The sequence below is a fragment of the Gracilinanus agilis genome, chromosome 5 (genome assembly GCF_016433145.1).
Source record: "Gracilinanus agilis isolate LMUSP501 chromosome 5, AgileGrace, whole genome shotgun sequence".
NCBI classification, from domain to species: Eukaryota; Metazoa; Chordata; class Mammalia; order Didelphimorphia; family Didelphidae; genus Gracilinanus; species Gracilinanus agilis.
In genome coordinates, this window is record NC_058134.1 from 81,144,252 (window position 1) to 81,169,497 (window position 25,246).

The window sequence follows — 25,246 nt, forward strand, 5'->3', positions numbered from 1 at the left end:
TGAAGGGAGAGAGGGAGGGAGGGAGGGAGGAAAGAAGGAAGGAAGGGAGGGAGGGAGGAAGAAAAGAAAAACTAGAAAGATTTACATAAACTGATGCAAAGTGAAGTGAGCAGAATCAGCAATAGCAATAGCAATAGTGTATGATGATCAAGTAAGAATGACTTAGCAATTCTCACCAATACAATGATCCAAGACAACTCCAACAGACAAGAGGTGGAAAATATAATCCACCTCCAGAGAAAGAACTAATGGAATCTGCATGCAGATTGAAGCATAATTTTTTACTTTGTGTGTGTGTTTATTTTTGGCCTTTTTTTTTTCACAAATAATTTTTTTGATGCTAAAAATTGTTTGTAGGAGTAATTGGGGGGGGGGGGGAAGAAAAAAGGCACGTGCATTTACCAAGCCTACCTGTATATTCTGGGCCAGTTACTCATATACTCTTCTCTCTGGGATTAGTTCCATGGTTACTTCTTTGAAGCTGTCCAGAGGAAGCCTTCTCCCTTCCTTACAGAAATTCTCTTTTTTTCTGCCTCTGGGTAATCTAACTTTTCTGGGTAACTATGCTGTATGAATTTTGAGTGGGTTATTTTTGTTGTTGTTGAGTCATTTCCAGTCATGTCCCACTCTTTGTGACCCTATTTGGGGTTTTCTTGACACAGATACTGGTGTGGTCCTTCAGCTTATTTTACAAATGAGGAACAGAGGCAACAAGCATTAAGTGACTTTTCTGAGATTTATACAGCTAGTAAGTGTGAGGCCAGATTGATTTCAGGAAGATGAATCTTCCTGACTCCAGGCCCAGCAAGCACTCTATCCACCACTGCACAACCTACCTGCCAAGGTTTTCATGAACCCAGTTATTCATTTCAGAATCCTAACATACTTTTAAAAAATTTTTGCTATAAAAAATTATCCCTTAATATTTGTGAGCTGTTGATTAGTACCTCCATAATTTCCTTCTTTTTTTTTTTAACCTTTACCTTCCATCTTAGAATCAATACAGTGTATTAGTTCCAAGGCAGAAGAATGGTAAGCACTAGGCAATGGAGGTTAAATGACTTGCCCAGGGTCACACAGCTAGGAAGTGTCTAAGGCCAGATTTTAACCCAGGACCTCTCGTTTCTAGGCCTGGCTCTCAATCCACTGAGCCACCCAGCTGCCCCCACCTCAATAATTTCTAAAAAGGCATTTAGCTAATGAAAAGTTAGTTATACTACTTATGGTAATGTTAGGGATGAGTCCCTCATAGATATATGGTTTGAATCATTTTCTATCTATCAATCTGTTTTCATTAATAGTTTGTCTATAAGTAGTCTTCCCTCACCACCACCAGCATCAACACGAGGGAGAAATAAATGGATATAATCTATCTTCAGTTTGAAATATTCTTTCCTGGAAGAACTAACACTTTTCTTTCCTGACTGCTCTTCCTGCATTTACCCCATGATTGCCTTCATTAAATCAATTTAATATGAAATTAAGTATACTTGGTTTGGGTTTTTCTGTGATTTCCTACTATGGAAAATAGACTAGTATTGGATAAGCTTTTCTCACTTTCCAGAGGATATATAACATTTTCCAAGAAACTAAACCAATGTTCTTTTAGTTCATTACAGAACGATCAAGCAAATTGAGGTCAGCTTGAATGGACTTCTTTGTTTTGTAGGTTGCCATGGCCAAAGAATTCATCACAAGTTGCCAGGTTATTGGTAATGAGGCTCTTCAGAAGTATCTTGTTGGGTTGGTCCTCTGTTGCTTGGAGCATACTCAGAGCCTTTCTCTCATAAGAAAAACTACCAGAGCTTGTGCCTCAATGGCATACATAGCCTTCTGAGGTCACTTCCATACCATGAGAGGTATCAGATTCAGACCCCCTGGAACCTTCCAGTACCTCCTTCTTTGATATAAGGGTGAGCATCCTTTGCATTCCTCAAGATGCAACAGTGATATTAGGGAGGAAACCACACCCTTAAATACCCTGCTTTTTGAAAAAGTTCTAACAGTGATTTCATCAAATAAGCAAATAAAAAGTCTGCTTAGGCTTGTCAAACCTGTCATTTGCTGGCCCTTAAGTGAAAAAATAAATGTTTTCATCAACCCTTTAAAGCCACTAGTAATTTTTATATTGCTGCACATTCAATTTTTCCCCTCTATGAGTTCTGGAATAAAGGAAAATTTTCAAAGAGGATGCTTAGAGAATGAAATAGTCTCACTACAAAGGCATGCTAGAACCTGTATAGGTCACTCAAGGCTTATAACTCCTATGAAAAGGACAAAACTCTGCCATAAGCAGTTGCTAGTAGAGGATATTTACTAAATTTGCTGATGACACCAATTGAAAATGTTTTAAATATGTCCAAGGAGCCCCAGATGTTCATTTATGTATGCTAAAAAAGGAGATCGAGTTACCAAAGGAATGTTTTCAGGTCTGAAATAAGTTTTGGCTACTAGCAAAAATTTCAGTGACATTCAGGAGCACTATTTAATATATTCAAAGTACTGTCATTGTATTCTGACTACAGAAAAATAATGTTATTTGGTACAGCAAAAATGTTTCTATTAAGGACCTCTTATAGCATTGTAAGAACTTCCTAATCTTTCTCAAGTATTATAAGGCAAATATTTATAAAAACTCTGCTATCTATGCCTTTATGATGCATATACTAGAAAATCTTATTTTCCACAGGAACTACTATGCAAGCTACTTTTAGTTTGAAAAATGGGCAAAATTTCTGACCAATGAAAAGTTAACTTGTGTTAAACACAAATAGATTAAACATTTGTTTTATTTTTTTGTTTAGTGTTTCTTAAGTTCAAAATTTAAAAAATTCTTAATTATCCTTTACTCATCTCTTTGAAGTAAAAGGCATGTGCTGCCACTCCCCATTTACAAAAAGGGAAACTACAGCAACAGATAAAAAAGTAAAAGTGGAGTCATAAATTCCCTGGGAATTTCTAAATTCTAGTTTTGAAAATTATTTTATGATTGGGTATAAGCTGCCTTGGGTTGTGACTCAATCCCAAGTCTCCTTGTAAGATAATTGCTTCTCAGAGATACCACACTCAGTTCCTAAGCTGCAGGTTGAAGTTAAAAATCAGGATGGAGGGGGCAGCTGGGTAGCTCAGTGGATCTAGAGTCAGGCCTAGAGAGGGGAGGTCCTAGGTTCAAATCTGGCCTCAGACACTTCCTAGCTGTGTCACCCTGGGCAAGTCACTTGACCCCCACTGCCCACCCTTACCACTCTTCCACCAAGGAGCCAATACACAGAAGTTAAGGGTTTAAAAAAAAAAATCAGGGTGGACTTCCAGGGGTAGAGTAAAGATGTCAGAGGAAAGAAACATTCAGTTTAACTCTTCAAATATTTCCCTTCAAACAACTTTAAAATGATAACTCAAATTGAATTCTGGACTTGCAGAACTAACAAAAGATCAGAGTGAGATGTTCTTCTAGATTATGACAGCACAGGAGGGAAGAGAAATCCATGACACAGGAGAAGAGACTGGTCCAGAGTCCATGTGGTTGAAATACCAGTGGTGGAACCAAGTGGTGAAAATAGAAAGAGCAGCCTCTTTGGGAGCTCTCAAGCTAGACTTGTAAAGGGATCTGGCAACTAGTCAGAAAAAAGATTAGTGTCCTAGCACTGGACACAGGACCAGACAGTTTGACAACACCATTGCCTATACCTATTTTTGGATCACAGTTCAAGGACAGAGAAGAGTACTTTTGGTCAAAAGGAAGTAGAAGCCCTGAGGATAAGTTATCACCTCTGACCCCAAGGAATCAGGGACCTTGAGGGGCCCTGAGTAAAATTTCAATCCCAAGGAATCAGGGCCCTTCTTTGGGAAGGACCAGAGAACAGACTAAAAGAGTAGTGACCTCATCTGAAACTCCTATAACCCCAGAACTAGCTCTGAAAACAGCAAAGCAAGAAAGCCTGAAACTTGAACCAGAGCCCCTCCCCACCCATGTCAATAAAAAGAACTCAGCATTAAAATAAAGTTCCTAATCAAGAAATAATGTTGGGCAGGGAGTGCAAACAAAAAAGGAACTTGGTGAGAAAAAACTACTAAAAAGGAAAGAGCAAGACAAACTTAGAAGAAAACAATGAAATTTAAAAAAAAAAAAAAGCTATGAGCACAACCTCAAAGAAAAATGTGAATTGTACACATGCCCAACAAGAATTCCTAGAAGAGCTAAAATATTATTTCTAGAATCAAATAAGAGTTGTAGAATAAAAATCAGCAATGAAATGAAAGCAAAGGAAGAAAGTTATGAAAAGAAAATTAACATTTTGGTAAAAGAGGCACAAAACACTTGCGAAAATAACACCTTAAAAAACAAATTAGCCAAATGGGAAATGAGGTACAGAAATTCTCTTATGAAAGAAACTCATTTTACTTTATTTTTATTGTTATATTTTGTTTATTTTATTTTTGAAACATGCCTAAAAGGGAAATGTTTGGCATGATTTCTTTCACATGTATTATCAAAATTAAAGTGCTTGAGTTCTTAAGGAGATGGGAGAGGAAGGGAATAAGAAGGAGTTAAGAGAATTTGGAACTCAAACTTTTAAAAAGGATTTAAAAAATTTACAGGGAATTGGGAAATAAAATAATTTTTTTCAAAAAAGCTTAAGTCATATTAGTTCTAGAAAAGGTAATTAGGTAAGATAATAGATAGGAAGAGAATCACATATTGGCATACAAAAGCCACTTAAAACTTTCAAACTCCAAAACATCCCCCAAAACTGACATCACCTCAAAAAGTTCACTTGAACCAAAAAGTTTGAATTTTAAAAGGAAACTTTTAATGTGTAAGACAGAGATATTGCATCTTCTAAAAGTATTTTTCAAAATGTCACCAATTAGGGCAACCACTATCCAACAGCATAATGGATAGAGTGCCAAGATTGGAGTCAGAAAGACCTGAGATCAAGTGTGACCTCAGATGTTTCTTAGCTATGTGAGACAATCACTTAACCCCAACTGCCTATCCTTTACTGCACTTCTGCCTTAGAATCAACTCTCAGTATGGATTCTAAGACAGAAGGTAAAGTTTTTGAAAAAAATGTCACCAGTTAATGGACCCATATTTAAATGTAAAAGTTACTCCAATGTTCCCATAGCCTAATTAATTCTATTATCCAAAAACAAAACAAAACAAAAAAACACACAACAACAATAATAAAAAACAACCAGCTAAAATACTGCCTAACAAATAGTAGGCACTTAATAAATGCTTATTGATCAGCTGGCTGCTCTTATCCTTATAGGGTTGTTTTTGAACCATTGTGTCTCAGTTCCCATTACCATCTTCAGTAGTGTATCCTATAAATTCATGGAGGTTCTTAAAAAGGCTGGTAAACAGGAATCTCTGTACATGTGCTCATAATATTCATCATTAACATTCAGCTACCAGAGAACAAAACAGCAATCTAGGAAAAACTTTTTACAGTAAGAGTCTCTGATAAAGGTCTCATTTTTCAAATACAGAGAACTGAATCAAATTGATAAATGAAAGCTATCCATAGTCATATAAAAATATTCTAAATCACCATTGATTAGAGAAATGGATATTAAAACATCTCTGGGGTACCAACTCACATCTATCAAATTGGCTAATATGACAGAAAAGGAAAATGACAAGTATTAGAAGTGGAGGAAATTGGGACACTGTTGTGAACTGATCCAACCGTTCTGGAGAACAATTTGGAACTATGCCCAAGTGGCTATAAAACTGTATTTTCCCTTTGATCCAGCAATACCAATACTAGATGTAAACTCCAAAGAGATTTTTTAAAGGGAAAAGATATGTTTATATAAAAATGTTTATAGCAGCTCTTTTTTTCTGGTGACAAAGTATTGGAAACTGAGGGGGATGTCCATCAATTGGGGAATACCCAAACAAGTTGTGGTTGTGATTGTAATGGAATACTCTACTCTTGTGTTATAAGAAATGACAAGCAGGATGACTATATAAGTACTGGGGAAAGATTTACATGAACTGATACAAAGTAAAGTGAGCAGAACCAGAACATTGTACATAGTAATAGCAGTACTGTACCATGATCAACCATGAATGACTTATTCTTACCAATACAATGATCTAAGATAATTCTAAAGGAGGCATGATGAAAAGTGCTACCTCTCTACCTTTATTTTTTTCAACTTTTACTTTCTTTTAACCTTATTTTCTTCTCTTTCTTAATGAATCTTCTTCCACAAAATAACCAATGTGGATATGTTTTGTGCGTGATCACACATACTGTATAAAACAGACCAAATTACTTACTATCTCAGGGAGGGAGGACGGGAAAAAAGGAGAAGAAGGGAGAGAATTTGGAACTCAAAATTTTAGAAAATGAATGTTTAAAATAGTATTTATACATAATTGTGAAAAAAATAAATATTATATTAAAACAAAAAAAATTTTCAGTTACTAGTTGAGTTATAAAGAATATACTTCACTGTCTCCAAAGTAGAAGAGATGATTCTTCATGAGGAAGGACTGGGATTTTTATTCATAGGAGCTGAGTAGAAAATCATTGTTCAGTTGTTTTAGTCATGTCCAACTCTTTGTGACTCATTTGAGGGCTTCTTGGCAAAGATACTGAAGTGGTTTGCCATATTCTTCTCCAGCTCACTTTACAGACAAGAAAACTGAGGCAAGCAGGGTCATGTGACTTGCTCTGGATCACACAACGAGTAAGTATTGGAGACTAAATTTGAACTCAAAAGATGAGTTTTCCTAACTTCAGACCCCATGCCTATCTGTCCCTTAGTAGAACATAGAGGACTACAAAAGGAGACAGGATTAGTAGTCATTTTAAATCTCCAATGTAAATTGGCTTCTTAGTCTCCTTCTTGGGAATACTGTGTGATTTCCTCCTTACAGCAAGAACTACAATATGCTCTTGCTAAAACACTATTGATCCAAGATGAAGACAAACGCATTTTTGTTGTTGATATTGTTTTGGTTGTTTACAACGATCTTGTCAAATCTTCTTATCTGGTCTCTAGTTCTAGCATTAGAAATTTAGTCTAGCGCTAAGTTACATGGTTTGGGGTTTGTCCAAATCCCACCCCACATTTCTGTGTAAAAGATAACTTTCCAGCATGGGCATCAAGCATGGGTCCCAAAGGGGCTATGGACGGATTTCAGGATGGGGGGTGAGCAGTCTCTAAAGTTGGATGAGAAAATAAATACATCTTTATTTTCATTAACCTTTGGTTTCATTTGTAATTCTATATATATTCTCTTACAAGTTTAAAATATTCTTCTGAGGAAGGGACCATAGGCATCACCAAACTACTGAAGAGGTCCATGACACAAAGTCTGCACCATAATATAAGCTGATGATTGATGGTACTAATATTCAACTTTAAAGACTGTCAAATCTCAATTTTCTTTTATATTTTTTCCGTTACATTTCAAAGCTGTATTTCTCACATACTAGAAATACATATTAGCTTTTGGATTGCTGTGAAGAAAAATCTCATTAACTTTAAATGACTTTAACTTCAAATTCACAACGTATTCCCACTTTGTCTAGGTTTATAAGCACAATTTATTAAGTACTTCAGTTTGATTCTATTGCAAGTAATGCATAGAGAAACACCATTCACACCTTGAGCAGATAGCAAGAAAGAATGAATAAGAGTAAATTGTGGGTTATGATTAGTGGTTTGGATAGATATTAGCAGAGCAATAGAGGAAATTCCCAATTAGAAGACTTTAATAAGGTTAAGTGTATTGAAAAGGAATTTCAGTCATGGATATTGCCTGAAGATCTAAAGTTAGATCAGTGTGGAAATATTATAAAGAACAGAAAAGCAAGTAGCATGAACCTAGAATTACTTATGTGCTGAAATTTGGGTTTTAGTTTTTTGGGGGGAAATCCCCACCTTTTATTTACCAGTACTAGAAATCAGTCTAATGTCAAAGATGTGTGACAAAGACTTGGGCAAGTCACTTAACCCCCACTGCCTAGCCCTTACCTCTCTCCTACCTTAGAAACAATATATAGTATTGATTCTAAGACAGAAAGTCAGCTTTTAGGGAGAAAAAACCCCCAAAATACCAAGATGCATTTGTCAATAGAAGGACCCAAATAGCTCAAGCAGACCATTTCCAGGGTACTGGTAAATAAAACAGAGGTGCCTCCAATTTTGTCATTAGCGTTAGCCTGAAGATTGCATACACATGCACAGACTTACGTCGGTGATAGTGTTCAGAGCAGTGTCTGCACCAATGCTGAAATCGGAACCCGGTATATTGTTGGATACAGTAGCAGGAACCATAACCATTGGAATACAGAATTCCTTATATTTCTCACGGGCAGCTGACAGTTCCAGCAATCCCAGGTAGGCCTATTGGGTGAGGTACAGGCACAGTACAAGAATTAGGAAGAATAGGGGGAGGAAAAAAAGAGTGGACATCATTGAAACATGGAAGGGCATGGAAGCGCCACAAGGAGAGCCACCTCTGCCACAGCACACAAGTCACACATTGGGATAGCAGGAATTACTAAAAAAAACAACATAAAATGCATTAGAAACCTAAAACAGGAAGAGCATTTTTTTAAAGGAATAATGACAGAACCACCACCTATCCATCCTCATCTCCCATTTAAAAGGATTAAAATTTCTTCTCAAAACACTTCAATACTCCAGTAGTTTTCTTACATTTTTCCCTATAAGTTAACCATTAACCAGGGGGGAAATACTCATTTAATTAAGCTTCTTAAGGAGGGCTAGACTCCAATATATGTTAATGGATGGATTTTTTAAGACTCTTTACCTTTGATAATGATCAGTGGATTTCTGATTAAATAAATAATGCAAAGAAAGAGTAGGCTTCTAAAGGTTTAAAAAATACATTAGAATTAACTAAACACATGAGTTACCACAAAGGTTCCAGAGATTAGAATTCCAACCTTCTAGTTTTCTTTCCTGTAACCAGGCAGATAAACCTGCAAGTTTCTTGCATGGCAAGTTTGGAATTTCAGAAGTCTTGGAAAATTGTTGCCATATCTAGCAAAACTTTCTCAAATGAAATCTGTGGTATCGTCCATGTTTGATGAACCCTCCTTCCCCTTCAGCTCTATGGATATGGATAAAAGTCCCTCTAGATAGGCTTGGCATTGCTCACTTTATGATCTACACAATTTAAAATATTATCCACTCACCTCAGTGGGCTCCCAGATCCCACTGGATCAAACACTGTCTTTTGTCATCACATCCCACTGGGATGGGAAATTTAATTGTATGATTTTTATGTGTGAAATTGTATGATCAACTCCCAAAGGACTTCAAAGACAGTATTATGCATGCTTGAAGAGGACTCAAATGGCAACACTTAGGACTAGACAAGCCAACTAGCAAGTGAATAGTAAAACAGAATAATGTACCTCAAATCCACCGACAACCAAAAGAGCGTTGATTTTATGAGTACGTATCTGTTCAGCAATCTGCTCCAAAAACATTCCAGGGAGAGTACTAAAAATAGTTAAACCAAGAAGTGAGGTCAAAGCCTTGTAAGAATCTTGGAAAAACTGATTAAACATTAAAGTGATCATGTGCTAATATACATAAAATAAGCACGTGATCACTTTAATGTTTAATCAGTGATGAATATGACTTCAGCATCTCCTATCTCCCCTTGCCACCTCAAACTAATGTTATAGTTTCAATAAAAAATAGAATAGATCCCATCCCACCCCAAATTCAGCATTCCAAAATGTTAGCAAACAGATGCATTATAGCACCCTTAAAAAGTTATCCCAGAAAGAAAGCAAGGACTATAGAATTGGGTTTTCGAAAAGAAATGATAAAATATTATCCAGATGAATCAGGCAATTTTTCTCTAAGTGGACCTGAATATCCTGAGTTTCCCATATTGAACTTACAAGTAAATTACAACTTACTTATATTTGCTTTTCCCTTCATGGAGGTTCATCTATTTAAAAAATCATTATCCTAATGGAGGCCAGATGGATAATGTTTAGACCACATGTGTGTCACAAGAAAATGTCAAGGTTCCTTTTATGCTCATGGAATAGAATAGTAGGACTTGTCACTGCAAGTAAGTGGGGCAGATAGGACCACAAAAGTTATGCCAGCTTACATTAAAGAACACAGGGCACATTGCAACACCTCAAAATTTCATTTGAATATTGATTTCTATTTTTAACATATTCAAAGCTACTGTCAGGACTTGTCCACAACTGCCAGTTGAAATCACTTCTAAGTAGAACACTAGGTCCTGAGAAATGAGGTTGTCAAATTCTTTGGGATTATTGAAAGTCCAAACTAAAACATCAACAAAACAGGCTCTTTAAGAGGCATCACAGGGGGCAGCTGGGTAGCTCAGTGGATTGAGAACCAGGCCTAGAGACAGGAGGGTCCTAGGTTCAAATCTGGCCTCAGACACTTCCCAGCTGTGTGACCCTGGGCAAGTCACTTGACCCCCATTGCCTACCCTCACCACTCTTCTGCCTTGGAGCCAATACACAGTATTGACTCCAAGACGGAAGGTAAGGGTTTAAATTAAAAAAAAAAAAAAAAGAGGCATCACAGCTTTGTGACATTCACTGCACAGAGCCAAAGAAAAACATGGAGGCCAGGTAAAGACTGCAGTTGGAATTATACTACACTGAAAAGACATTTGGAGGCTAAAGCAAAGGGATGAGACCATTCTCCTTTTCTGATAAACTCTTTTATTCATAATCCAAAGAGCTAGACTATTTCAATAGCTATAATATTGTTTCTTCATTACATTCACATTATTTTATAAATAAATGATATTCATAATGGCAATCCTGAGGCACCATCAAGATATTCTAGTGCCTTCTTAATCCTTTGTACTCTTAACCTTTTGAAATTGGCTATTCACATATTGGTGGAGGCAGGAATGCTCACTAAGGAGAAGATGTATGGTTAGGTTCTGATTAATGAGAATAATGAAATCCCCAAAGTAAATTCACAATACATATTTCCACTGGTCTGGAATCATTTCTCCTAGTTTACATAATTTTAATTTTGAATAGTATGAATTCAGATGCATGGTACAACTTCAGAACATTTCATTATACTCATCAATTTGGACCTAGCTGTTATTACACAGAAAACAAATGAATCTATAATGGGTAAATGGGGGGTTTCCATTAATTCAAGACAGAGCTCTTTTTGGGTCACTCAGGTAACTACTTTGAAACCTGGCTCATATTTCCATACACACCTGGCCAAGAATGGCAGATAGTCTCATTTGTTTTGTCACTGTGTATGCCAGTCAATGTTATTACCGCATTTAATACTCTTTTAAAAATCCACAGATGCTGCTGACCAAAGTGGCAACATACTTCAACTTTAATGAAACAATTTTGCTTCATTTTAAAAAGCCAAAGAGATATTTATTATTGCCTTACATCTTAAATGCTTAGAAAGTGGGCCTCTCAAAGAAGGAAGGTATAGTTGCAAATATTTTTTTCTACTTTGTCTTGCATAAATACTTGAGTTTGTTAATATCCTTTATGAGTAAAGGATGGTGGATGGCAAAACACTCCTCAGGCATGAATAACTAAAAGCAACAGGAGAGTACAACTGCTGATACTTCATCAAGGAAGAGACAATAGCCAATTCAGTGGTTTCTCCCAAAGACATTTATGGATAGGGAATAGACATTGCTCAAATAAGATGTGTTCATTTTAACAACAGGATCTGAATACCTAACTTCTTCAATGTGGAATCAGAAAGAGCCAAAATGGGAAAATTACCGTTTTGTGCCAAGAATGGATCCTCCTTGGCCAGTCCAGCCTCTAACACATGTCCAATTGAATTCTTTTATCTAAAATATAAAATCAATCGATCAATCAATCAATCTCCAGGTAATGAAATTAGATGACCCAGGATGGACATGAAGGTTTAAAACTTGGGTAACTGAGAGGATGGTGCTGCCCAGAGGTTGAGAGGAAAGACTTCAGTTTGGGATATGTCCAATTTGAGGTGCCAGTGCTGTATGTAGGGCGAATGCATTTGATGACAGAGAATGACTCATCGAGAAGGAGATCAGAGCTCCTACGTTTAATAGACATCTTCACAGAAATGGAAAATGAACCCATGAGAGTTCTTACCTCACCTTTAGACAATCCTTCAAAGCCATTACTGACAACAAACATTTTATGACCCTCAGTGATGCCCACTCTCACTGCTGAACGGATGGCAGCATTCATCCCTGCGGCAGGAGCACCCACATTCATAACAGCCACGTTAAAATGGCTCTGCAAAAGAGAAAAAGAAATCAGGTTACCAACTGTTTCAAGAACAGCACAATACCACAACAGAGTGCTTTTTGGGGGGGTTGAGGGGTGGAGATGGGGTAGAGAACTTAGTTGTGCTGTAGAGAAAAAAAGCTTTGGCTGACCTTGCTGAAATCAGTGGGAGTGACATAACAAGCTTGGGGGAAAATGACTGGCAGAATCTGCCAACTTTATACGAGGTTCAGAAAAATCTTGACTGATAGCTACAAGAGAATACCAATTAGACTCAGTTATCTAACTCTAATTACTATGTCAATGGACCTCTCTGTCCACTTCCATTGGTTTTCTGAAGGAACACTTTTCAGAATACATTAGTATTCTCAACCCTGGCCAACCTCAGTTGGGGCAACAACCATCAGTTTATTTGTTTTTGTTTTTGTTTTTGTTTTATTTTTATATGAGGAGATGGTGTGCAACTTAAAGGAAAAAAGTTTAGCTGGAGTTCTTTCTTACCTACATCATAAAATGGTTCTTTTAAATTGTCATTTAAGAATCAGGAAAGACCTTGACAATAGTGCTTTCTTTAATCCATGCAACAGCACTTGGCTAATATTGCCATTTGCCATGGGGAAAATTCTGCAAACACAAAGAGCTGGAAATAGATGGATCTTGAAAAGTTTCTCAGCATATAGTCACAGAATAGTCATAGATGAGTCATCAAGCTAATAAGCAAAGTATCCAAGATGTCCCAATATTACAACAGAAGCAGAAAAAAGTATTTGTTCAGGATTCAGATATAAAGCCATATTTATCTTTTAGGCTATTTCTTATCTTCTCTTATTGTCTTGGCAAGATTTGCATAGTCATAAGTCCCATGACATTCAGCATGAAACAATTATAGTACCATATGATTCAGTTATCACTGAGTCATGCTTTAAAACAAGGCCTGGCATCCATTATAATGCCATCAATATAGCTATGATAATTTGATATTACAACTTTAAAAATGTATTTGTAAATATTAGCAAAAAAGTTATATCTTGATCAATTCCTGCTCCTTCATTCCATCTTGGAATCCTCCAGCCCTTCCTGCTAGGTCCAACACTAATACTAAATTAATCTTCCTCACAACACCCTCCAGAAACTTTATCTGTCAAAATGTATCATCAGTATCATTAACCAATTTCAGATTCATGTATATTCTGGGAGATTCAACAGTATGATTAAATATAGCTGAAATGAAAACACTCAATATTCATGAACGTTTATCAGCAAAGATCATAAAAATTTCCTGTTATTAAGAATCTGGAAGCATTCGTTCACTCTTCAAAATGGTCTTAGAGAAGAGGTTCTCTTCAAATCATCCATTTTTGATAGAATCAGATTTGTGTTTCTAAAAATCAAAAATGCCTGATAAATTAAGCCTATTGACTGTGTATCTCCGTCTGACTTTTGATATGCAGAAAGAACTATGATTTATACACACACACACACACACACACACACACACATATATATATATATACACTAACACTTCTTATGTGTGCATATAGTTAATGAATGCTTACATATACCATAATACAAATTAAACCACCAAACTGATTTTGTACATCTCACACCACTGTCCTCAATTTGGCTTAATTCTGCAACCAAATAAGAACAGCAAGGATTTTGATTTCTAAGAAAGAAAACAAGCATTTTCAAAAGTCGATTTTGTGCCAGGCACTGTGCTAAGAATTTTATAAATATTATCTCGTTTGATCTTCACGACAACCTTGAGAAGTAGGTGCTATTATTATCCTCATTTCAAGTTCACATAGTAAGTGTCTGAGATGAGATTTCCTGGCTCCAGGCCTAGCACTCTACTGTGCCCCATTAATTCATAACAAATAATAATTTTATATTCTTAATAAGTAGCACTTATTATATGTTGCTGTTTCTATAAGTATCCATTAGATAGATTCTACCACTCAAGAATAATTCTAAGAATAATTAATTACCCATAGATTCTAGAAATTCTTTTGATATTCAGTGTCTTTTAAATTCCAGAAAAGTGGGTCACTTCTATGACCCAGAAGTCTTAATGCACATCCAATGTTGTGTTATTTTCAGGCTTTGTTCATGGATTGAGCTTTGGAAACTTATAGTGGGAGGGAGTGGGAGAGGGTATGTCTTAGAATGTTAAGAAGAGAGGTATCACCTCACACCTAGCAGATTGGCTAAAATGAAAGAAGGGGAGAGTAATGAATGCTGGAGGGGATGTGGCAAAATTGGGACATTAATGCATTGCTAGTGGAGCTGTGAACTGATCCAGCCATTCTGGCTGGCAATTTGGAACTATGCTCAAAGGGCTATCAAAGAATGCCTGCCCTTTGATCCAGCCAAAGAGATTATAGATAAACAGACTTGTAGGAAAATATTTATAGCTACGCTTTTTGTGGTGGCAAAAAACTGGAAAAGGAGGGGATGTCCTTCAATTGGAGAATGGCTGAACAAATTGTGGTATATGCTGGTGATGGAATACTATTGTGCTCAAAGGAATAATAAACTGGAGGAATTCCATGTGAACTGGAAAGACCTCCAGGAACTGATGCAGAGCGAAAGGAGCAGAGCCAGAAGAACACTGTACACAGAGACTGATACACTGTGGTAAAATAGAATGTAATGGACTTCTGTACTAGCAGCAATGCAATGACCCAGGACAATTCTGAAGGATTTATGGTAAAGAAAGCTAGTCACATTCAGAGGAAGAACTACAGGAGTGGAAACAGAAGAAAAACAACTGCTTGAAAACATGGGTTGAGGTGGACATGATTGGGGATGTAGAGTAGAAACGACCACACCAATGCAACTAACAACAATTTGGAAATAGGTCTTGATCAATGACACATGTTAAAACCAGTGGAAATGTGCATCAGCCATGGGGGGGGGGGGGGAGCTCAGGGGATGAAGGGGAAAGTAGGAGCATGAATCATGTAACCATGTTAAAAATGAATATTAATAAATGTGCAAATAAATAAATAAATAAAAGAATGTTAAGAAGACATAAAAGAATGTCATTTGGTAGCATACTGTATTTTCCATTTATAGTAACCATTTAGCTTCCTGAGTATGGAAATTCAAATGAGAAATAAGATAGGAGCAGTAGTAGACAACATTTAGTAAATAATAATAATTAGTAGTAGCTACTTAATAAATGGTTGTTGGCTTGACTTGAAAGTTAACAAAATTATAAAATATCATCAATCCCAGGTAAAGAATACCTGTAGGCTTAAAAAAAAACACCAAAAACTCAAGGAGTAGCTTCAGCAAATATACAACATATTTATTCTCTCTCTCTCTCTCTTGCACATGCACATATAAATACACATCTAAAATAGATTGTTTATATTATATTATTATTTATTAGGTATTTCTTCTCTACAAAAAGTTGTTGAAAAGAGGGAACCCAATTTCCTGGAATTAATGACACTTTCCTCATAATCTCACATTCACAGAGTGAATTCCCATTCACATTATAGTTTCTAGCCAACTACTTCATCTACTTAATCTCATACTCCCCTGAACTTCATAGTCCTGACTCTTGGCCCTGGTTCTCACAGACCACCTACCTTTGGAGTCTCTGCTGTTGTTTCTTTCTGAGAAAGCAGTTTGTAGGTTCTTAAGCTGTTTTCAAAGCTCCTAAAAGTGATGAAGAATTTTTTATTGTCATTTTATAATGCTTGAAAGAAAACAGACCTACCTTACAGATCATGCTAAGGATTTTTCAACCACAGAATATCTTCATCATTAGGTGGTTCAGTGCATAGAGCATTGGACATGGAATTGGGAAGCCTTGAGTTCCAGTCCCAAACTCTGTGACCTTGGGCAAGTCACTCAATCTGTTTACTTCAGTTTCCTCAATTATAAAAAGAGTATATTAAGAGCTATGTACCTTCCAGGGTTGTTGTGAACATCAAATGAGATAATATTTTTGAAGTACCAGCACAGTGCCTGGCACACAATATCACGAAAATTAATACTCATCTCCTTCTTTCTCCTCTGACCATCCCTTCATAATAGCAAAAAATAATGAGATGGTGTCTGGGTTTTATTTTTTAGTAGTGATGGTTGTGGTGACTGTTCATTGCAAAAATTCTGTCAAAATATTATGTGATCAGAATGAGGGAATGAACAGACAACTTTGTCAGGGTAAAAAATATATAGGAAAATATCTTCAAGTCAGTCTTACAGACCTAGAAACATTTTTAGGGGCCTTGTTGGGTCAGGCTGCCTTCCTTCCATTTAGAGGAAGTCCCTGAAGTCAGTTGTTTCAAAGTCCCATCTATCCCATCCATAATCAATCAAGAGTCACATTTCCAAAATCCTTGACAAACAGTGACCTAATCTCTGCTGGAACCCTTCCATTAATGAGGAACTCACTACCTAATAAGCCAACACATTTCATTTTTAGACTGCTCTAATTACTAACATCAAATTTATTTCACCCACAATAAATTTATGAGATATAAACTTAGCAAGACTGTTATTTCAGATTTCCTTCTCTTTTACTCAGCATTTATTTCCTACCTCATTACCCTTTTGGACTTTCTAAGTTGCTTTCTTTTGATCAAACCCCCAATATAAATCCCACCCTTCCCACTCTCATAGTCACAGCAGATAATTTAGGGTGCAGTCAGCTTCTCTGAGATGGAGACTATCTAAACTCTCTCTCTAACTCTCAACTCTCTTCAATATTTCAACAGTATTATCCATTCCCTCCTCCTCCCCTCATTTCCCTTCTTACTAAGTGTGCCCTTGTTTCCATCCCTCATAATTCGTTCCTTGTGACTCATAAATCCAATCAATGCTCTTTGTTGAAGAAAAATCTATTGATCCAACCATTCTGGATGGCAATTTGGAACTATGCTCAAAAGGGCTTTAAAAGACTATCTGCCTTTTGATCCAGCCATAGCACTGCTTGGTTTATACTCCAAAGAGATAAAAAGGAAAAAGACTTGCACAAAAATATTTATAGCCCCTCTCTTTGTGGTGACAAAAAAATTGTAAAATGAGGGAATGTCCTTTTATTGGGGGAAGACTAAATAAATTGTGGTATCAGTTGGTGATGGAATATTATTATGCTCAAAGGAATAACGAACTGGAGGAATTCCATGTGAACTGGAATGACCTCCAGGAAGTGATGCAGAGTGAAAGAAGCAGATCCAGGAGAACATTGTACACAGAGACTGATACACTGTGGTACAAACAAACTTAACAGACTTCTCTACTAGCAGCAATGCAAGAATCCAGAGCAAGGCTGAGGGACTTATGAGAAAGAAAACTAGCCACATTCAGAGAAATAACTGTGGGAGGAGAAACACAGAAGAAAAACAACTGCTTGAACACATGGGCTGATGAGGATAATATTGGGGATGTAGATACTAAACAATAACTCTAGTCCAACTATCAATAATATGGAATTAGGTCTTAATCAGTGATACAAGTAAAACCCAGTGGAATTGTGCATTGGCTAAGGGGGGTTTGGGGAAGAGAGAAAGAACATGAAACATGTAACTATGGGAAAATATTAAAAATTAAAATTAAAATTAAAAATAAAAATGAAGAAAAATTTGATTCCTTCTAATCCTTCACCCTTGCTGTACTAGATCCCCAACCTGAATTCAAGAAGAACCTTTCTTTCACATGGCATCTCTCAAGTCTTAGAATACTTTTCATTATTTGCTAATTTTCCATTCAATTTCTAAAGCCCTACAATATAATTACTACATAATTATCATATTTTTCTGTAAAACATAGTTTGAGAAATTTCCATCACATACTTTAAGTAGTCATTGTACAGAAAGTCATTGGCCAGGAGCAGTTAGGTGGAAGAGTCCAGACAAGAGATAGGAGATCTTGGGTTCAAATATTGCCTCAGACACTTACAGGCTGTGCAATACTGAGGGCAACTCATTTAACCCCTTAGCCAAGGCCTTACTGATCCTCTGCCTTGAAACTAATACACAGTATTAGTTTTAGGCTGGAAGGTAAGGATTTTTTAAAATAATAATAGTTTTTCCCTTCCAATACCAATTTCAAAGCATAGCCATGTGAATCTCATGTAAATTCACAGGAATAACCATGGGAAACATTAAGAATGAGTTTGTAAGTGCACACATCTCCCTGACAGCCCAAGCAAGACACAACATTTGGCTCTTCTGAAATCTCTCCAATTCAACTCACCTTCCTCGCAGTCTCGCTGCCCTCTTAAAATCCTTTTTATCCATTGCCTTTTGAACAGCCTGAGTCTAAAACAAAACAATGAAAGCAAGTTTAAAAAACATCAAAGTCTAAGACATTTCCTAAGGTGGTACATTGGATAGAGTGCCAGGACTAAAGTCACTAAGTAAGAAGACTTGGGTGCTACTTCTGTTTCATTTTTTTTTCCTAATACTTTAGAGTGCTAAACAAAGCAAACCTGATAATTTAATGATGTTCCTTAAATAACAACATTAATTTAGGACTGAAAGAATTGTATCTCCATTTTCAAAGTACAAGGTATCTTTTTTTTCTCCCTCCTCTAAGATGCCCTCCTTTCTCTTTCCATCACCTAAAAGAACAATGTTTGGGCAAATTGTATATGCCTTGTGTCACCTTTGAGTTCTGAGCCTCAGTTTCCCTTGTGTTAAATAATAATAGTACTGCCTACCCTGTCCATCTCACAAAATTGCTGAGAATAAAGGGAGATGACAATAATCTGAAAAGCTGGAATTAATATTTATATACAAAGTATAGTCATGACAATCCCTAATGCAACGCCAATGCTACTTTATCTAACTTGTAAAGATTCTGAAAAATATCGAGTTCTCTACAAAGGTGAGGCAGCATTACTACCACTGTCATTTGGCTGCCTTGGCCCCTGAGGGAGCAGTATGTTGGTCATTTAAATGTGGATGGTCAGAACATGGGTCCAAGATTTAAAAGGGGGAGGACTGCTGGCTAGATTGCAGTGCTTTCAATGAGCCCAAGGTGCTCCTTGAATTTCAATGTCAATAATTTTAAGCCACTAATTTCCCAGGGAAATAGCTCTATTCAGTCCTATTCAACATTAATTCAGAGTTGATATGTGAAAGGTACTGTGCCACGCTTTTTATGGAAGGACAGGGACAAGAGTTGTACCAGATGAGGAGGGATGGAAAGGTTGTGGAGTATGGATTAGCAGAGAGCATCCATGTTGTTAAGACCATGGATTCCTCCATTTATTGATTCACAAACTCACTTAACAGATCTGGATAGCTTTGGGTGGACTGCTACAAATATTCACTGACTATGAGACGTGTTACCATTCAGATGTCTCCTTTCCTTTGTGATTCCATACCACATAATTTTGTACCTAATTATACACTGCTTCATGCTGTACTCTAATTGTTTTGTGTGTGCATGTCCCATCATCCCAGCAATACTCTAAAGCCCTTGAGGGCAGAACCCTTCTATTCTTCTTTTGTATTCTCTGAGTACCTAGTAGAGAACTGGTGCTCCTTAAATCATTACTGACTCATCTACTTGGAAACCCAGATGCCAAGGGAGGACTCACTTAAAAGAAAAGAAAAAAACAGCTAATTTAGACGAGGCTATTAAAAAGTATCAAGACATACATGAAAAATCTTAAATTATAAAATAATATTTGTCTCTAGTTTCACAAAAGAATAATAAAAAAGGTAGTCCCTGATTAATATGAATAATGAAGTGGATGCATTATTTGAATTCACATTGTAAATTTCCAAGGAACCAAATATCCTATTTTTGATAATTTTATAACTTTGAAGAGAATAATTTCAAATATAAGTGACTCTTTTACAAGACTAATTATTCATACTACTTGGAATCTAGCTGTGTTTCACTGTTAAACTGCTGTTACTCTATATAATCCTTTAGACCACCAATTATGATTTCAGAGATTTCAGTTTGCTTTTTGTTCATTCATTGAAGGACAAGGCAGAAAAGCTCTCAGACTGTCATTAACAGACATCAGTTATCATCCATCACCTTCTTACTCCCATCACTTAACTAGAACTACTAACTGGTTCCATTCCAAGAACTCACCATTTTTACACAGTCCATCAGGGGCAGACGCACGACGTGGTTTCCAGACAAAGACACAACACATGCTGGGGTTTCTGGTTTAGCGTCAAGAAGGGCCAATACTGCTTCCACACCTGTGCGACTAGCCTGGAGATGAAATGTTATGACATGAAACCCCATGACATCATATTAAAAAAAGGCTTTTATCTGGGAAAAGACAATTGTTACCTTCTCTGAAGAGGTCTACAATCTCAAACCCTTACTTTTCTCAGGATATGGGTTCTGGATGTCTCCATGAATAAAAAGATCATAGGTACTTATTCCTGATATAAAATATCTGGATAGTTGCCCACATTCCTACTAGATCTCCTTTAATTTTTGAAGGTTCTTTTTTTTAATAAAGGAGAAAATTAGATATTGATATTAATAGCCTTTAACTCCTCTCTTTAAAACCTGCCTGTTTCACTTTTAGCAAGGAAGGTTAGGCTCCTTCAGGATTCCTAACACTGAGAAGAACCTAGCAAGTGCATAAAACCATGAATCCTCAATCTAGACAATTTCTTTTATTCTCTTGCCCTACCTTTCATCCATGATCAAGTCAGTACCTTTAGCTATCCCATTGTGGTTCTGCCTTCTGAGTTCTTTTCTTGTGGGGCCAAGGCTACCATGGTAATAAGTCAGAAGGCCCCTTAGTACTCTTTAGCGAGGGTCCGGTTTACTTTTCTTAAACTGGCTTTAAAACAAACACAAGTGGCCATTAATGTCTCGGATGACAGGGCTCCTAAACCTGCCCAGAAATGGGTTATTCTGCATTTTACCAAATAGCCCTATTGGTGAATTTATCCTCAGGTTATCTACTATTTAATAAGTTATGGTCTAGTTCCTTTGTCCCAAAATAAACTCTTTGCTTGGAGAAATGCCAAATAAAAAGAGTAGCTACTCCTATAAACTTACCAAAATCCTGTCGAAAGCAGAAGGGGTTCCTCCTCTTTGGACATGCCCAAGGATAGTCACACGAGTATCAAATCCCAGCTCATCAACTACAAGCTACAGAGAAATTCATTACATCAAACAAGATGGCAACAGGGAATTGTGTATTTCTATATGAATAATATATGAGGAATACTTAGTATAGACCACTTTATATCTTTGCTGAAGAAAATGTATGGTTTTTTAACTCTTTTTTTTAATCAGGATATAATCAGAGAAAGTTAAAACCTCCAGTTTCTCTCCTCTGAAAATGGCTATTAAACTAAAAATCTATTCATAATTGCTCTTGAATTTATTTTTTGCCAAAAAAAGGGTAAAAATAATAGTAATATAAAGAAAACAGTTTGACAATGTATATTGAAGTATTACTAATTCAAATGTAACTTAAGAGGCTTTGAGAATTTTTTCTAATCATGTAAATTGCCTGGCATTTTTAAAGCTATGTATGAGATAGTATGTTATTGAGGATTAGGCTTGGAATCAGGAAGACAGGCTTAAATTCCTGCCTTTGACACTTATTAGCTATGTGAATTTGAGCAAGTCAGTTACTTCATCTCCACGGCCCTCAATCAGTGCTACAGAACTTATCATCAAGATTAAGGACGCTGATGAAATCACAGATCTATATTTGTTTATGTGGCAGCATAGCACGACAGGAAGATTACTGTACCCTAAGTGAGGAGACCTCAAATCTAACTCCTAAAATCTGCTCCCAACTAGACGCGCAACCTTGCACAAAGCACCTGATTCCAGTTTCCTAGATTGTAAAAGGAAGGGACTAGACCAGTGATGGGCAAACTTTTTAAAGAGGGGGCCAAAGGAAAGGAAATGCTCATCTGTCAGTCTGTTTCTAAGGCAACTCTTTTGAAGTTTCATTGTATTGTATCCTACTCCTTGTATTCGTCAGATTAGGAATAATGTCACCAGACTGGATAGAACATTTCAGCAATCTGGCCCACAGCCGTAGTTTGCCCATCACTGGACTAGACTAATTCTGCCCTGGGTTCTTTTTAGTGCTAACAGCCTGTAAGTTTTTTTAAAAAATAGCTTTTAAAATGTTTTTGAGTTTTATGTAGCAAGATATTCTTTCTGAGTGAGTCTGAAGTTAGAATCAAATATTATTTCCTGGAAATATTGGCAAACGTCCTCTTAATTTAGAATGCTTATGTTAATAAGAGTAAGACCAATTTATAACACCAGAATGCATGTTAAAAGTAAAGGTATGGGATGGTTAAGAAATATAGTGGGGGATGAATGGAGTAGATTAGATACACGATATATGGGGGCTAAAAGACCTTAGCAATCTAGTGTTTGATAAACCCAACGATCCTAGCTTTTGGGGATCGCAACTCACTCTATGACAAAAGTATAAAGGTAGAGAGCAGCCAGGTGGCTCAGAAGATTGGGAGCAAGGCTTTCTGACCCTGGACAAGTCACTTGACCCAACTGCCTAAGCTTTTTTTCTCTTCTGCCTCAGGAACGGATAATTAGTGGTGACTCTAAAACAGAAGGTAAAAGTTAAAAAAAAAAAAAAGACTTGTATTCAGTAATCCCTGTTGATTGCTTCTATCGCTAACAATAAGAATGCAGACATAACCCGCTTTAGCAGTGACGGTAGTTTGGAGGCAGAAGCCCAGGTCCTCCCGTGTGCTTCATCCTGTCCTACAGTGTTAAACACCTCCAAGAGTTCCTCTGACTTCTCAATGACGGCATCCTTCGGGAAGCCCCGTAATAACAGCAATCCTGCGGGATGAACTGGGAAGCCTCTGGGGAGGCATGTTTGTACTGATAGATGCCGGTACTCGCCAGGGCAGCCCAACAAAAAGCCTCCTGTTCTGTTCCTTCCTCAGAATTGCAAATAACATGGTGATTCACTTTTAATAAACTCAAGATGGCTTTATTCCCAGACAAGCCTCTGAGTTGGTTCTCTAGGCTGGAAGGTAACCAAGCAGGAGAGGACACCAAAGCGTTCCAGCGGGACAGAAACCAGCCATCCTGTTCTACCCAACAAGCCCTGATTTTGTCCCTGACAAATACTCATCGTGTGGCTTTGGGTACATTGATGTGAATCGCCTAGATCTTACGATCTGGGCAATATTCATGCTGTGAGATGCAGAGAAGGAGGTAATCAGTACTGAGAGACGCAGGTCTCTCATCTGGAAGTTCCGTAGCCCAATGAAATCATAGGCCAGGTCCTCATCTGTAAAATGAGGTCACCTCACAGAGCTGTCAGGACCAAATGAGATGAAAATGAAAATGATTTGTAAACCTGAAAGAGCTACATAAATGTCAGCAATCATCCACATCCCTTTCTCTACACGGCAGGCACTAGGCTAGGCAGTGGGGAGGCTAAGACAAAATAAAATTAAGTGATTGGACGCTTCAAAAAGAATAGTTTCTGTTTTTAAAATCTGTCCTCATTCCTCATGTAAAAATTCTAATTTAAAGGGAAAAAATTTTTACTCATTGAGTACTTAACTTTCTTCTTTTTTTAAACCTTTATCTTCTGTTTTAAAATTGATACTAGGTATCATTTCCAATACTAGGTATCATTTCCAAGACAGAAGAGGGGTAAGTACTAGTCAAGGGGTTAAGTGCCTTGTCCAGGGTCACACAGCTAAGAAGTATCTGAGGCCAGATTTGAACCCAGGTGCTCCTGATTCCAGATGGACCTGGGGCTCTATCCACTGAACCACCTAGCTTCCTCTCCTACCATTCATCTTAACATGCATTCTACAGTTACAAATTAGATGCTTCTTACCACCCATGGAAAGCACTATTTTTGTGAGGGTGTACAAAAATAACTATCTGTAGTTGTAATTTTCAGAAGCATTACAGTAAAAGCAGACAACTGACTTTTTTTTTAAATTTTTAAATCCTTATCTTCTGTCTTAGAATCAATACTGTATATTGGTTCCAAGGCAGAAGAGCGGTAAGGGCTAGGCAATGGAGGTTAAGTGACTTGCCCAGGGTCACACAGCTAGGATGTGTCTGAGGCCGGATTTGAAACCAGGACCTCCTGTCTCTGGGCCTGGCTCTCAATCCACTGAGCCACCCAGCTGTCCCTGACAACTTACATTCTTAATCTTTTCTGAAGTAATAGGTTGATTTTGGGAATCAATTGCCCCTTCTGCCACAATTATGATGTTCAGCCTCTTCTTATGAGCACGGTTCTATGGGAAAAGAAAAAAAAAGTATTTTTCAAAGACCTGAATCAAAGAGAAGTGTCCATTTCTCTGTTGTAGGGGAAAAGCTCCACCTTTCCAATCCATATTCAATCAACCTCCCTCCTGCTAAAAGAGTTAGCTCCTCTTTTGCCTCCTCCAGCCTCCTTTTGGACTCTAGAAAATAACCAAAGTCACTTGCCTATTTCCTTTAGCACCATTCTATTTACATTGAGGGTGTGAGAAATTTTTGTGATTAGAAAAGATATAAAAAGTTTCTAGGATAGGAGACACACTGAAGATGATGAGGACCTCATTGTCCTTTTCTCAAGTTGTTTTCTCTATTGTGTTTTTTTTTTTGCAGAGAATATTGCAGAAGGGTACCAACATTCTCCCACTCACCCAGTTATCTTTCCTCTATTTGCTCTCCATCTTAAATCATTTACCTAAAGCTATTTTCTCCAAAATTTTTCCAGCAACCATCATTTCTTTTCTATTCCTACTGATCTCACCTTTACTCAAGACTTTATTACTTCTCACTTAGACTCTAAAAAAGTTTCCTTGCTCCTCTCCCCACCTCTAGTTTCCCCTTCTCCAATTCAGCCTACATACTCCTCCCAGATTAATTCTCCTTTAAGATATCTCCGTTATCATCTTGATGCTAAAAAAGACATTTAAGTGGATCCCCCACTGCCCACCAAACTTCTTAGCATTGTGATCAGGGGCATCTGTCTGCTTTTCCTGCTTTATTTGCCTATCCACATATGC

At 37.1% G+C, this 25,246-nt stretch overlaps 1 protein-coding gene across 1 annotated transcript in view; it reads right to left on the reverse strand.

The window, feature by feature from the left end:
• Positions 1-25,246, reverse strand: part of LOC123249362 (phosphofructokinase, platelet) — an 87,282-nt gene that overhangs the window by 18,413 nt on the left and 43,623 nt on the right. The window contains exons 8-16 of the mRNA XM_044678365.1: positions 24,392-24,487; positions 21,279-21,371; positions 20,346-20,471; positions 18,486-18,550; positions 15,872-15,941; positions 12,135-12,281; positions 11,778-11,848; positions 9,414-9,501; positions 8,221-8,373 (exon numbers count right to left, since the gene is read on the reverse strand). Coding sequence (XP_044534300.1) covers positions 8,221-8,373; positions 9,414-9,501; positions 11,778-11,848; positions 12,135-12,281; positions 15,872-15,941; positions 18,486-18,550; positions 20,346-20,471; positions 21,279-21,371; positions 24,392-24,487 — 909 coding nt within the window. The remainder of the gene's footprint in view (positions 1-8,220; positions 8,374-9,413; positions 9,502-11,777; positions 11,849-12,134; positions 12,282-15,871; positions 15,942-18,485; positions 18,551-20,345; positions 20,472-21,278; positions 21,372-24,391; positions 24,488-25,246) is intronic.